This window comes from Aulonocara stuartgranti, assembly GCF_965226115.1.
Source record: "Aulonocara stuartgranti genome assembly, chromosome: 11".
Classification (NCBI taxonomy): Eukaryota; Metazoa; Chordata; class Actinopteri; order Cichliformes; family Cichlidae; genus Aulonocara; species Aulonocara stuartgranti.
Genome location: NC_138947.1, coordinates 2,343,072 through 2,356,165, shown reverse-complemented (window position 1 = coordinate 2,356,165; position 13,094 = coordinate 2,343,072). Strand labels below are relative to the sequence as shown.

The 13,094-nt window shown below is 43.5% G+C and overlaps 1 protein-coding gene and 1 long non-coding RNA gene across 2 annotated transcripts; one reads left to right on the top strand and one right to left on the bottom strand.

The window, feature by feature from the left end:
- The first annotated feature begins 1,244 nt into the window (after positions 1-1,244).
- Positions 1,245-10,836, top strand: psmc4 (proteasome 26S subunit, ATPase 4). The gene is made up of 11 exons (XM_082552999.1): positions 1,245-1,375; positions 1,874-1,972; positions 5,494-5,680; positions 5,990-6,136; positions 6,306-6,415; positions 7,038-7,131; positions 7,240-7,407; positions 7,513-7,589; positions 9,269-9,437; positions 9,876-9,931; positions 10,401-10,836. The coding sequence occupies exons 1-11, from the start codon at positions 1,343-1,345 to the stop codon at positions 10,512-10,514; spliced, it is 1,254 nt and encodes a 417-aa protein (XP_082409125.1). The 5' UTR covers positions 1,245-1,342; the 3' UTR covers positions 10,515-10,836.
- A 322-nt stretch (positions 10,837-11,158) lies between these two features.
- Positions 11,159-12,933, bottom strand: LOC309717373. The gene is made up of 2 exons (XR_014279675.1): positions 11,526-12,933; positions 11,159-11,445 (listed from the first exon to the last, which is right to left on the bottom strand). It is a non-coding gene; the product is annotated as an uncharacterized lncRNA (long non-coding RNA).
- Between the last annotated feature and the right edge of the window lie 161 nt (positions 12,934-13,094).

Sequence of the window (13,094 nt, the reverse complement as noted above, 5' to 3'; positions counted from 1 at the left end):
CAGTTTTAAAATGATAAACCACTTATTATGGGAATAGAGGTTATCCAAACCTACCTGGCCCTGTGTGAAAAAGTAATGATAACCTAATAAGTAAAAGAGCCTCAATCAAGAATTTACAATACCTGGTGATGTGTGTGTGTGTGTATGTATATGTATGTATGTATGTGTATATATATATATATATATATATATATATATATATATATATATATACATACATATATATGCCCCAGAGACAATCCAGCACATAACAGCAGGGTGCAAGATGCTAGCAGGCAAGGCATACATGGAACGCCATAACCAAGTGGCCGGCATAGTGTACAGGAACATCTGTGCCGAGTATAACCTGGAAGTCCCGAGGTCAAAATGGGAGATGCCCCCAAGGGTGGTGGAGAATGACCGAGCTAAGATCCTGTGGGACTTCCAGATACAGACGGACAAAATGGTGGTGGCTAACCAACCGGACATAGTGGTGGTAGACAAACAGAAGAAGACGGCCGTAGTGATCGATGTAGCGGTTCCCAATGACAGCAACATCAGGAAGAAGGAACACGAGAAGCTGGAGAAATACCAAGGGCTCAGAGAAGAGCTCGAGAGGATGTGGAGGGTGAAGGTAACGGTGGTCCCCGTGGTAATCGGAGCACTAGGTGCGGTGACTCCCAAGCTAGGCGAGTGGCTCCAGCAGATCCCGGGAATAACATCGGAGATCTCTGTCCAGAAGAGCGCAGTCCTGGGAACAGCTAAGATACTGCGCAGGACCCTCAAGCTCCCAGGCCTCTGGTAGAGGACCCGAGCTTGAAGGATAAACCGCCCGCAGGGGCGTGCTGGGTGTTTTATATATATATATATATATATATATATATATATATATATATATATATATATATATGAGGATATATATATGAGGATATATATATATATGAGGAGGAGGAGACAATCAAAATCTCAGTAACCTAAAAATCGAACTGGATCTTGTTGATTTGTTGCGAAAGGAATCGGGAAGTAAAAGTTATCAGGCCTTATTTCAGTTTTTAAAAGAGGGGAACCTGTTTGGAAGGATTTGAGGATTTTTTTTTTTTTGAGCGTCGTTCCAGACCCTACTCCATACCAGTTGGTGGCGATAATGCACCTTTCAATTGTTTGCCAACCGCCAGTACAAATGTAAGAAAGAAAGAAAGAAAGAAAGAAAGAAAGAAAGAAAGAAAGAAAGAAAGAAAGAAAGAAAGAAAGGAAGGAAGGAAGAAGAACGCTTACACTCCACTTCAGCAGGTGGCGCTAACGCACCTCTACAGTGATTTCCCGACCGCACTACGGAAGCCGTAGAGGAAGAAGAAACTCGAAGATGGAGGATTTGGTGTCTGTTGAGAAGAGTCCGGTAAGAATCGGTTTCCCCGGTTTTCCTTTTCTTACAGTGAATTCTGTGTGATGGGCTTTCGTAAACTCACGTGTTAGAGTGTGTCTGTCAGCGTGTGTGTGTCGCAGTTTGTTTTGCTGGTCGTTAAAACGGTGAACCGCAAACCTGCCGATTCATTCTCAGCGCCGCTGCTATGTCATCCAGTTAGCCGCTAATGTTAGCATCACGTTCGCAGATCTCAAGGAAAATGATTTGTTTTCTAAGTATGTGAGGAGTTTGTAAACCCGTACTCAGTAAATGTGTGTATTAATTAGTCAGATGATGGTTTAATTGCGGAACTCGGTGTTTTAAGCACCGCAAAGTAGTCAGTTATTGGTAGCTAGCTGTGAAAGTAGCTAATGATTGTGATGATTGTGTAAAGCAGCTGCTGTGCGGGTCTCTGTGATTTTGTATTTGTCCCTGAATGCTGAGGGCTGTTTATAACGCCACATGTTTGTGTTTTTATTGTCGCCTTCGCAGGAAGACATGCCGGCGGTACTGAGCTCCAGACCTCAGACGGGACTCTCCTTCCTGGCACCAGAACCAGAAGATCTGGAGGACCTGTACACCAGATATAAGGTCTTATTATCTGCTGTTTACGTTTCACAGATTTACACACACTTAAATGGGTCCACTTTGGTAAAAAGACTACAGGAGTCCTGAAAAATCCTATCGTGAAAGGACACTTATATTAGTGGTTCTTATATATCTTTGTACAACTTGCGTCATTCACACACCTGAGTGCTTTTAATGCACACATTCACAACTTGGGGTTCATTATTTTGCCCAACTAGGGAATTAGAACCACTAACCTCCCAATTAGGTGACCTGCTCTACTTCCTGAGCTAGGAAGGGAAAGTGAGAGGTGGGGGACACAGGTTCATGTAGAAGGCAGTTAGGTCCAAATTAGTGGCTTTTTCTGATTTCAAAGCTCTTCTCAAATGGGCATCGGCAGGTTTCTGCTGGGATGTGGTGGAAGACACAGGAGAAGAAGTGCAGCTGACTCGGTGGATCTGCTTCAGTAGCAAACAGCAAATTAATGGCGACTTCAAAACAGACCAAGTGAGAGACCCGTACTTATTTGAAGTTCACCGCCTGGAAAACAGTGGGCGGTGCATTATAGATCCAGGATTATACTTTGTTGGGTCCACTTGACAGAAATGTGGATGCATGTACCCTTTAGGCTTCAAAAAACAAGCTGCGCCTGTTTTGGTCGAAAGCATTGCAGCAGCTGGAAACAATGTCATCTGCAAATTATGGCAAATAACAAAGAGACAAAGCACTTTTGGAATATGGGGAAAGCCAAAAACTGCGCTTCCTCCACTTCCGTACCATTGATTCATTAATGTTGAATTCTCTCCAGCTGCTCTGTTCCCATGTAGTTGCACTATATTAACGAATAACCTCGTATTGTGGATGGATTATCTCAATTGTTCTCCAGGCTGAAGTTTGGCCCGTGTATCATCATCATCAACTTTATTTATAAAGCACTTTAAAACAACCACAGCTGGCACAAAGTGCTGTACATTGGAACTGTAAAATAAAATTACCTGAGATATAAATAAAACACAAATAAAAGAAGAGTGAAATCATTAATTAAATAACTACTTCAATTAAAAGAGAAACTGAGTCTCACTGAGGTTAAAAGCCAAGGAATAAAAGTGGGTTTTAAGACGTGATTTAAAAGTGGACAGTGAAGGGGCCTCTCTAACATGCATGGGCAAATCATTCCATAATTTTGGAGCCACAATAGAGAAGGCCCCGCCCCCTCTGAGCTTCCTCCTGGATCTCGGTACGTCCAGGAGCAGCTGGTCAGCTGACCTGAGAGACCGACAGGGTATGTGGGGATGAAGAAGCTCAGAGAGGTAAGGCGGGGCAAGACTGTGAAGACATTTAAAAACAAACATAAGAATTTTAAAATTAACTCTAAAAGACACAGGCAGCCAGTGCAGAGAGGCTAGCATGGGGGTTATATGCTCTCTTTTTCGAGTTCCTGTTAGGAGTCGTGCAGCCGCATTTTGAACCAGCTGCAGACGTGAGAGCAATGACTCACTGACCCCCACATAAAGTGAGTTACAGTCGTCCAGGCGGGAAGAAATAAAAGCATGGATCACTGTTTCAAGGTGCTGCCTCGAAAGAAAAGATTTTACTCTTGCCAGTCGCCTGAAATGATAAAAACTGGACTTCACCACTGCTCTGATTTGGTTGTCCAATTTAAAATCACTGTCCAACTTAAAACCAAGGTCAGTAACAACAGGTTTAAAATAGACTTCCAGGGATCCTAAAACAACAGAGGAGGACTCACAGGGACCACTGGGTCCAAACACCAACACTTCTGTTTTCTTTTCATTAAAATTTAAAAAGTTTAGAGCCAACCAAGCTTTAATGTCATCTAGACATGTCATGAGAGGTTTAATGGAGATGCCATCCTTGTGTTTTTAGTGGCAAATAAATGTACAGCATCCTGCTATGCGATTGCATTTGTCCCTGACCACCAGAATCCCTCACGTTAACTTTTATCGAGTGGAAAAAAAGTTGGCGTTCATCCTCCAGCTTCACTGTGCTAATGTTATGCTAACATAGCTGTGTCGCTAGCTACCACGTAGCACAACATTATATACCAGGTAGTCCAACTTCAGAAACCCTGCAAACGTCACTGCTGTTTAGTTTCATTTATGTTGGAAGTGATAACAGAGCTGTACGTTTGAATTTTCTCAGAAATCTCTCAGTCAGAACATGCTATATCATGTTTAGGTGGAAACTAGCGAGCTAACTTCCTGCTAACTTCTAACTCCGTTGAATTTAATAAATTCTGTTTGCATGGATGTTAAACGTAATAGTTACACCTGGTAAAGCAGCAACGCTGATGATTTTATTACAGATGAAATAATTTAGACAGTTTTTAACTCTCAGTGATGCTGCTGTGTTCGTTTGACTTTGGGACCTGAAGCTGATGGAGTTTAGGACCCAGATTACTCCGCAAGGCTCCTGACTACGGCAGCCATAATGCTCCGACAATCCATCAAGCAGGGCGGCTTCATAGCTTACCAAAGTCGTATAATTTTTGGACAGATTTCTGCGCACCGTGTAGCACATAAAATCGGTTCGAGGTGAGTAAACACAATCAGAATTCATACAAAAGGCAAACTGACGATTTTTGAGAAAATTAAAGGATTTTAAGTGTGCCTTATAGTGTGTGAAATACGTTATACAGAAGAAAAGAATATATCGCAATACATATCGTTCCCGCACATGCTTCAAATTATACCGTGATATGGACTTTAGGGCATATCGCCCTAGTCTGCAGCTTTCTGTGTCCACATTGTCTTGCTGTTGTCGCCCTCACAAACATGCCAGAAATGGTGTCACGGCTGTTGCCACTTGTTGCGCTCTGGTGTCATTTCAGCTTGTTACACGCACACTCTGGTGTGAGTGGCACATCTGTGTTTATTTTCATTACAGTGACATATGTATACATGAGCAAGTAGTATTACTATGAGATGCTGAAAGAAAGAAAGAAAACAGAAAAACCTTCACCATCACTTTCCTGCTCTTTGAAATGTCGAGGAAAAGTGCCGAGCATGTACAATGTGTGGACGTGGCCTCAGTAACAGTACCAATAGTTGAAGTGTTGAGAGGATGTTCAGGGTGACCATTTTAATAACGGTTGCTTTTGTCTTTGGAACATTCAGTGTTTCTCAGCTGGGGAAAAAGGTTGGTTTCAGAGCTGTCAAACAAATTTCAAAAAATGTTTATAGAATCAAGTAAATCATTTTTTACTCAGAATTCCACGTAGTGTGTGTGTGGTTAGGATAAACAGCCTGTGCTACTGTGGGCTGGTGGTCCCTGCAAGACAAAGTTTACAGTCAAAACGCCCTCTGCTCAGGGCTTAACTGTGTCCTTCAGCACTCTCACATTTTGCTTAGTTTGAATTCAAAATTTTGTTTCTAATCATCATGTTAAATAATCCAGGTGAAGTTATTGTGGCTGTTTTCATCGAGCAGCCTTTGGCATGGAAGCTGCAGATGTGACCTGCAGCTTGTGACCTGTGACCTTCATCTCCAGCAGGCTCTCACGCTGCTTTTGCTGTGTCTTTGCAGAAGCTGCAGCAGGAGCTCGAGTTCCTGGAGGTGCAGGAGGAGTACATCAAAGATGAGCAGAAGAATCTGAAGAAGGAGTTCCTGCACGCTCAGGAGGAGGTGAAGAGGATACAGAGCATCCCTCTCGTCATTGGCCAGTTCCTGGAAGCTGTTGACCAGAACACAGCTATTGTTGGTTCCACTACAGGTACTGTGGGGGCAAAAAGGCAAACTTTAATAGATCTACTAAACCAAAAGAAAGGGTTCTCTATTAGCATAAATGGAATATTACATCACTTGGAAATCAGTAATAATTGTTTTTGCTATCTTTCAGCAAGCCCTTTAACCTGACTCTGTGATAAATAATTAAACCCATAGATTATAAATGAATGAAGCTGCAGATGATGCATACGGGCTTTATCATGTTCCGGCTTTCAGATGTGCCATGTGCCGTGTACGCCTTAAATGTGTAATGAGCCCTGTTCCTCCTCCTCATTCCTCGTTGTCAACCTTTCAGGGTCGAACTACTATGTGCGGATCCTGAGCACCATCGACAGAGAGCTGCTGAAGCCCAACGCCTCGGTGGCCTTACATAAGCACAGCAACGCTCTGGTGGACGTGCTCCCCCCGGAGGCCGACAGCAGCATCATGATGCTGACGTCAGGTACGAAGACTTCAGGCTCTGACATGTTCAAGCCCTGTCGTGGAAACTCATCACAGTGGGCCGGAGCTTTCTTTGTTTCTGCACTCGCGTCTCATTAAAAATATCTGAAGCTGGCGCGTTCACTTTAACCATCAGAGCTGGTTTAACTTGTGTGTGTTTCTGCTTCCAGACCAAAAGCCTGACGTGATGTATGCCGACATTGGTGGTATGGACATTCAGAAGCAGGAAGTGAGAGAAGCTGTGGAGCTGCCTCTCACACACTTTGAGCTCTATAAACAGGTCAGATATTCAAGTGACATTTTCACACTCGTCATGGTCCACACTGGTAAACGCCAGACGCACAAACGGTAACTAAAGCCAAGTGTTAACTACACCTGGTCTTAGCAGTGCAACACAAAGGTTCAAAAAGAAAGTTTTAAAAAGGTAAAATGAGATTTACACTGAGCGCAGTGGTCGTCTATGCTTCCTAGACGTGCTCCAAACTAGTCACATGACTTCTGGCCACAGGCTGTATATAAAATATGGACGTCGTGTCAGCGTTTGGAAAGTGAAGCCAGTGTAAACCTTAACCTTGATTCTTCATAATGACCTGCAGGACCATTATTGTATACATGTGTATGAGAGAACCTCAGTAAAAACCTTCCTGATAGGTTTATGATCTCAGTCGCTGTTGAATAAAACATGTTAACTTTGTACATTTTAGCTCCATGAAAGTTTAAAAAAGACTCATTGGGGGATACATGTAGACTGTAGTACACAGCTACGGCCAGAAGGTGGCAGAAATGCATGAAGATGTTTGTCAACAATGACTGTGCAACAAATGTAAACAAAGGATGTTACATGACTTATTTTTTTATCACGAGCCACTCGGTCATATTCAGCCTTCTGACTCTTTCCTCAGATTGGCATCGACCCTCCCAGGGGCGTCCTTATGTACGGACCTCCAGGCTGCGGTAAGACCATGTTGGCCAAAGCCGTGGCTCACCACACTACAGGTAAGTGCAGCAGGACGTGATGTGCACCTGTAATACATTTAACTTTAAAAGGCTTTAATATGATTTTTATAATAAGTTGTGTTTCACCGATTTTCTCTCTGCCTGCAGCGGCGTTCATCCGCGTGGTCGGCTCCGAGTTTGTTCAGAAGTATTTGGGGGAAGGTCCTCGTATGGTGAGGGACGTGTTCCGGCTGGCAAAAGAAAACGCCCCCGCCATCATCTTCATCGACGAGATCGACGCCATCGCAACGAAGCGTTTCGATGCACAGACCGGAGGTACGAAACAGCCCGACTTTTATACATGTTGTTTTTAGCCCCTGTCCTGCACGCGACTGTCTGCGTGACGAACTCGGCCGTCTAACCTCTTTGTTTCCTCTGCAGCTGACAGGGAAGTGCAGAGAATCTTACTCGAGCTGCTCAATCAGATGGACGGATTCGACCAGAATGTCAACGTCAAGGTGAGCCGAGCCTCTTAACTGTTTCCCCCTGTGGCTGCACCACATCTCTGCGTGCTGACTCGAGCTGCATTTCATTCACTGCATCGTTATCACTGCGTCTGCTGCAATCCAGCTTAGAGAGCATCCCCGAGGCTCACGGCGTCATTCATCAGCACCTTAAATGGACATTTTGCCCTTGAGCTGTTTACACATGGAGTGCAGCTAAGACTTGTACAAAGAACTCCTTCCTGTTCTGATGAATGCTATAACCCAGAAAGGTTTTTGGGGCAGATTTGTTTTTCTCTGCCAAAATAGTTCTTACAGTGAGAAAAGTGCAGGAACTTGATGGTTAAAATGTTACAAATGCACACGCTCAGAAATAATCAGGAACACTGTATCGTATTTATTCTCATTTGTATCATTAACAGCTTTTATTTGTGCTTATTTATGTGAGCATATTTATCATATGTAACAGATTCATGTAGTGTAGGTAAATCCTGTCTACTCTTTGTGGTCTGAAGCTTGCTTTGAAGGTGATTGCTGTTCAATTGCAGGCAGACAATTCCAGGCTCTGGTTGCCTAGGTAACTCACTAATATATTTACTGTCAGGTTACATGTCAATCGGCCTTTGCTGTGCTCTCACTGGCAGTCACTTGAGGCGATCGCCTGAAAGCTGAGAAAAGTTTCTCGGGTTATTTTCTGTTTTTTATAGTCGCTCGATGTGGGGAAATCTCACTGAGATCATGTGGTCTTCAGTCGCCACGTTGCTTCCAGTTTGGACGCAGCTCAAGTCGAGAGTAGTCCTCCAAAGAAATGATTATCCAATGAATCATTTCTTTGCCATATTTCCAAAGTGAGTTTAAGGCCTTTAATGAGGATCAATCTGCCTGTCGTGACGCTGGTTTGGACCACTTTCTTAGTATGTTTATCTTCTTCTAACTCTGGATGTTTTCCCAGAATAAATATTCTGAGACTGAATTCCTAACATATCACAGATGTTCTTGTCCAAAGTCTGAACTTTACGTGACGTACAGCCTGGAGTAAATCCTCCTCCTGTCCCGTCCAGTAAAAACAACACACGTCTCTAAAGTTAAGTAACCTTTAGTTCATTGACATTAGTTTATTCTACCACAGTATCCAGTCCCATTCTTCATCATCCCAGCACAGAATAATATACAAAGACTGTGTTTTCTTCCAAAATTCAAAATTACTGTGTCACGAAGTTCAGCAGCCGTCGGAGCGGTAAATTAGATCTAAAGGGCCGTAATGGCAGATCGTGGAGGATTTAAAGAAGCGAGATCCAAGTATTCCAAACTGGTACTTCATATAATAACCATTGTAAATAAATGGGAGATTAGTAATAAATAAAGCTCATTGTGCGTTATCTTTTTATAAATAGTTGAAAATGCCATGAAAAAGCAAAGATTTCCGACAACACGACGCAGGCTCACTGCAGCTCGACGGTGTTTACAGCAGAGTGATGTCACTCCCTGCTGTCCTCCATCACCTCCACCTGTTGGTTTTCTCTTTATTTTTTCTGTTTTTCATTTGAAGAGCTTAAGAGTTCAAGGAAACCTCTGTGGAGAGACAGTCCAAGTTAAAGAATAATCATCTGTGCCTTTATTAAGTGAACACATCACATGTCACGTTTACAATCATGTGCTTTAAGAACATGTCAACCCCTCTTCCCCGTCTTCAGGTGATCATGGCCACCAACAGAGCCGACACTCTGGACCCGGCTCTGCTCCGCCCGGGTCGTCTGGACAGGAAGATCGAGTTCCCGTTGCCCGACCGCAGGCAGAAGCGTCTCATTTTCTCCACCATCACCAGTAAAATGAACCTGTCGGAGGAGGTCGACCTGGAGGACTGTATCCTTTTGGCCCTTGAGCTTATTTTGTTCCCGCTCTGCAGCGTTCACCTCAGCACGTAGTAACTGTCTCACTTCAGGTTTTCTCATTTAAACGATTCACTGTGAGTTTCTACATTGTTGGGTTTTGTTTCCGACTCTGGGCTGTTGACTTCTTTGGCTGGAGGTTTTGTTGTGTTTAGTCTGCGAGTCCTTCCATCTGCGTTTACTTTTGCATGTCTGTCCTCCACATTATTCACTTGGATTCAGGGCCGAACTGGTTTCCACACTCGCGTTTGGCATAAAACGCACCAACGGCTTGCTTTGCATTGTAAAGTGTTAGAGATGAAAATGTGCTCCCTGCGTACTGTTTACATCGCACCTCCTCCATAGACACCTCATCACTGCTGCTGATTCATTGAATGCTGTTTTTGTTGATTCGGCCTTCACTGACACACAGATGTGGCCCGACCAGACAAGATCTCTGGAGCTGACATCAACTCCATCTGCCAGGAGGTGAGCTATGCGCTACACCTACTTGTTTACACTTTTTAAAATAATGTATCCATTAAGTATGAGTTATTAGTGATAATGTCTTAAATACAGTTTGGAGACGTCTTAAAATTTGATCGGCTGTGAGCTGAATGTTACTTCGATCAGCCAGTTTTAAATGTAGAAGCTTTTTTGAGCCGTTCGCTCCACGTGTTTAAATTTGGGAGAGTTTTCCGTCCGATGCTTTTCCTGACGCCACCTAAAGGGAACTGAATCGGCGACCTTTTGTTGACGACCTCTTCCTAAAAGCGTCGGCTCAATTTCAATTTAAAGCTACAAGATCATAAAACGAGCGCCAAACGTGGCCAAAAACCACCTGTGTGAGATGTTGTGTTTACTCTGGGAACTTTAAATTAGACTTATAATGGTTTTAACCTTATTTACTTTCATTAATAAGATAAAACTGATTACTTTTCTTCTTGTCTTGTCTCAGGCCGGCATGTTGGCAGTGCGAGAGAACAGGTACATCGTCCTCGCCAAAGATTTTGAAAAAGCCTACAAAACGGTCATCAAAAAGGACGAGCAGGAGCACGAGTTCTACAAGTAGACGGAAAAGATCATCGGGAAGAATAAAGATGTCCAGACACACGTCTGTTATTGATTTCCGTCTGTGTCTGTAACTACGGCGAGTCTTTTGTGAATTCACGACCTGCGTTGATTTTTGGACTAAATTTACTCACTGTGGCGCTCGTGGCCTCACGTCAGCCCCGTGTCACACCACCATGTGAAGGAGTGTGTTTTCCTACATGCGCTCCTCTGGTTCCTAAAATATCTGGCCCTGACTGTAGCTCGGATAGAGCATTTGTATCTGTGTGTAGTCTGAATAACCCGAGAAATACATTAAAGATGTTTTCCATAAAAACAGGAAATGATGGTGATTGTTTTTCTACTTCTGGCTGAGCCATTAGAGCAGCAACAAATGTTTGTTATTCGATGGAGAATATTAAGCGGGAGTCACTTTAATTGATTTAAACGCAGTCTCGCATATTTTAGGGTGGACCTTAGAGCCACGGCAGTTTTAGATGCTTCGATGCTGACTTCATTTTTCAGATCCAGCAGTCGCTGCGTTGTCACCACTCCGGACCAGCACCAGCCTTTTCATTTCATCTTTGTGGCACCGAAGCACCCGTTTAGACCTGATACTCACTCTCTGGGTGGGACTTGGCTTCATCGATGGGGATCAAACAACACAAAAGTTACCTGTTCTTTAATGGCTGAAGTAATATCAGGTACAATCGCAACATTTACCAGATAAAATAGATACATTTATTAATCAGCAGCGGGAGCCATACATGAGATAGATGTAGTCCCGTGTGGATAAACTGCTGCCGCTTTTTGGCTTCTGGAGTTGACAGAGTCGACTCAGATGGATGCCGGTGCTGGGCCGAGCTTCTCGGCGCACCCCTGCCGGTCTTTGCGTCTCTGTTTTTAAGTTTGCCCGTGAGTTGAAGCATTGCAGCTGGAGGTTACCGCTGCCCCTTGAAGTGGGAGGAAGATGATTAGGAAATCAAATACACAAGTTAAAGAACCGCCTGTCCATCAGAGTGGTGGTACCTACAGGGGCGTGGTAGGAAGGATGTAGGTGACCTGGTCGAAATAAAAGGGACAGAGCTGCGGGATCGCTATTTCTGGGCAGGAGGACATCCTGGTGAATATTTGATCCACCCTGTGGTTTCTCCCAAAGCACTGTCGAGGGAAGAGTCTGTACCACAGGCCTGACACCACAACATCCATGCTGCTTTGAGCCGTTGAGGCGCTGACAGGAAGTAAGCTGTAGCGAGGTGGCTGGCCTGTCATCTCGATAACTGTTATCTTCGCGGAAACAGGTAAACAAAGGTGATTCAGTGCAGAGGCAGCCACAGCGATCATTCATCTAAACGCTTGTCTTCTGAAAGCATAAATGTTATCTTACCTTAAATGTGTTTGTAACCTGCTGCAGGCGATGAGTGAGTTGTTTATCTTTAAATTCCAGATCATCACAGTTTTAAATGACGACTTTGGAATGAGTATACAGACTGTATATTAAAGATGGATGGGTCCTAGCTGACATTTTTTGGGGGGGCTCCGTGTGCCCGTCTATAGACACACCCTTACTGAACCCAAAATATGATTATCATACAGAGCAGCAGTTCAAAACCTGCTGACAGCTGACGGCAGTGCCTCCCAACGAAATGAATGTCAGCTTTGATTTCTGTGAACCAAATTCAGATTAAATGGAAATTACTGCAGTGAGCTTTCTCTACCAGCACACATCCTGCTATGCTTCCTGTGCCATTTACCCTTTAGCCACTCGCCTAGCAGGAAATTTATGCACCTCACGAAACTCATGGCCTTATTCTGGATTATGTAATTGCCAGGGACACCCTCAAAACCTAAAAGTATAAAATAAAGTCGAGCCCACCACTGATTGTATTACAGGTAAGATTTCAGGGTAAGATTTATAGATTTGTAATTCAGATGAAATGTCTGTACAAAGGTCGGGAAAACAACTAATCTCCTTTAGGAACCTGTAAAAATAATAAAGCCATAAACAGTGAACAGAGGCACTGAGTTATTAAGAATATAACAGACTTGACTTCTAAAAACTGCCCTCAGGTTTGGCTGTGGAGGAATAAAGCACATTTACACAAAGACAGCACTCAGGTACAACCCTGAGGTACTTGTACTGGAGTATTTCCACGTTATACTACTTTATGCTTTCACTCAGTCCAGAGAGAAATGTTTAGTCTCTACTCCACTGTACTTACTAAGCTTTACTTCATGCACGATGGCTAACATAGCAGGCTTAAAAACAACACATTGTTGAAGTGCACTCGTTCTGCTCATTCTCAGCTCCACATTTTTAATGTTGGACTCTACTGGAGCAGCTTTGCATGAGTCACAGTTCAAAATAATGCTTATTTGTCTTACACTGGGCTTTTGTGCTTCCCCTTGGATTTTATTAAATGAACCCAACCCCCAGTCAACATACATATAATGTGCCACGTTTCCCAAAACTGAAGGTCTATGGTGACACTTCATTTTCTCGGTACCATTCATAATATTAATTACCTATAACTGTGCTCAACCATCCAACGTGATGGACAGTGCACAAGAGAGAGCGCATCCAGGGTGGAGACGAGTGTCA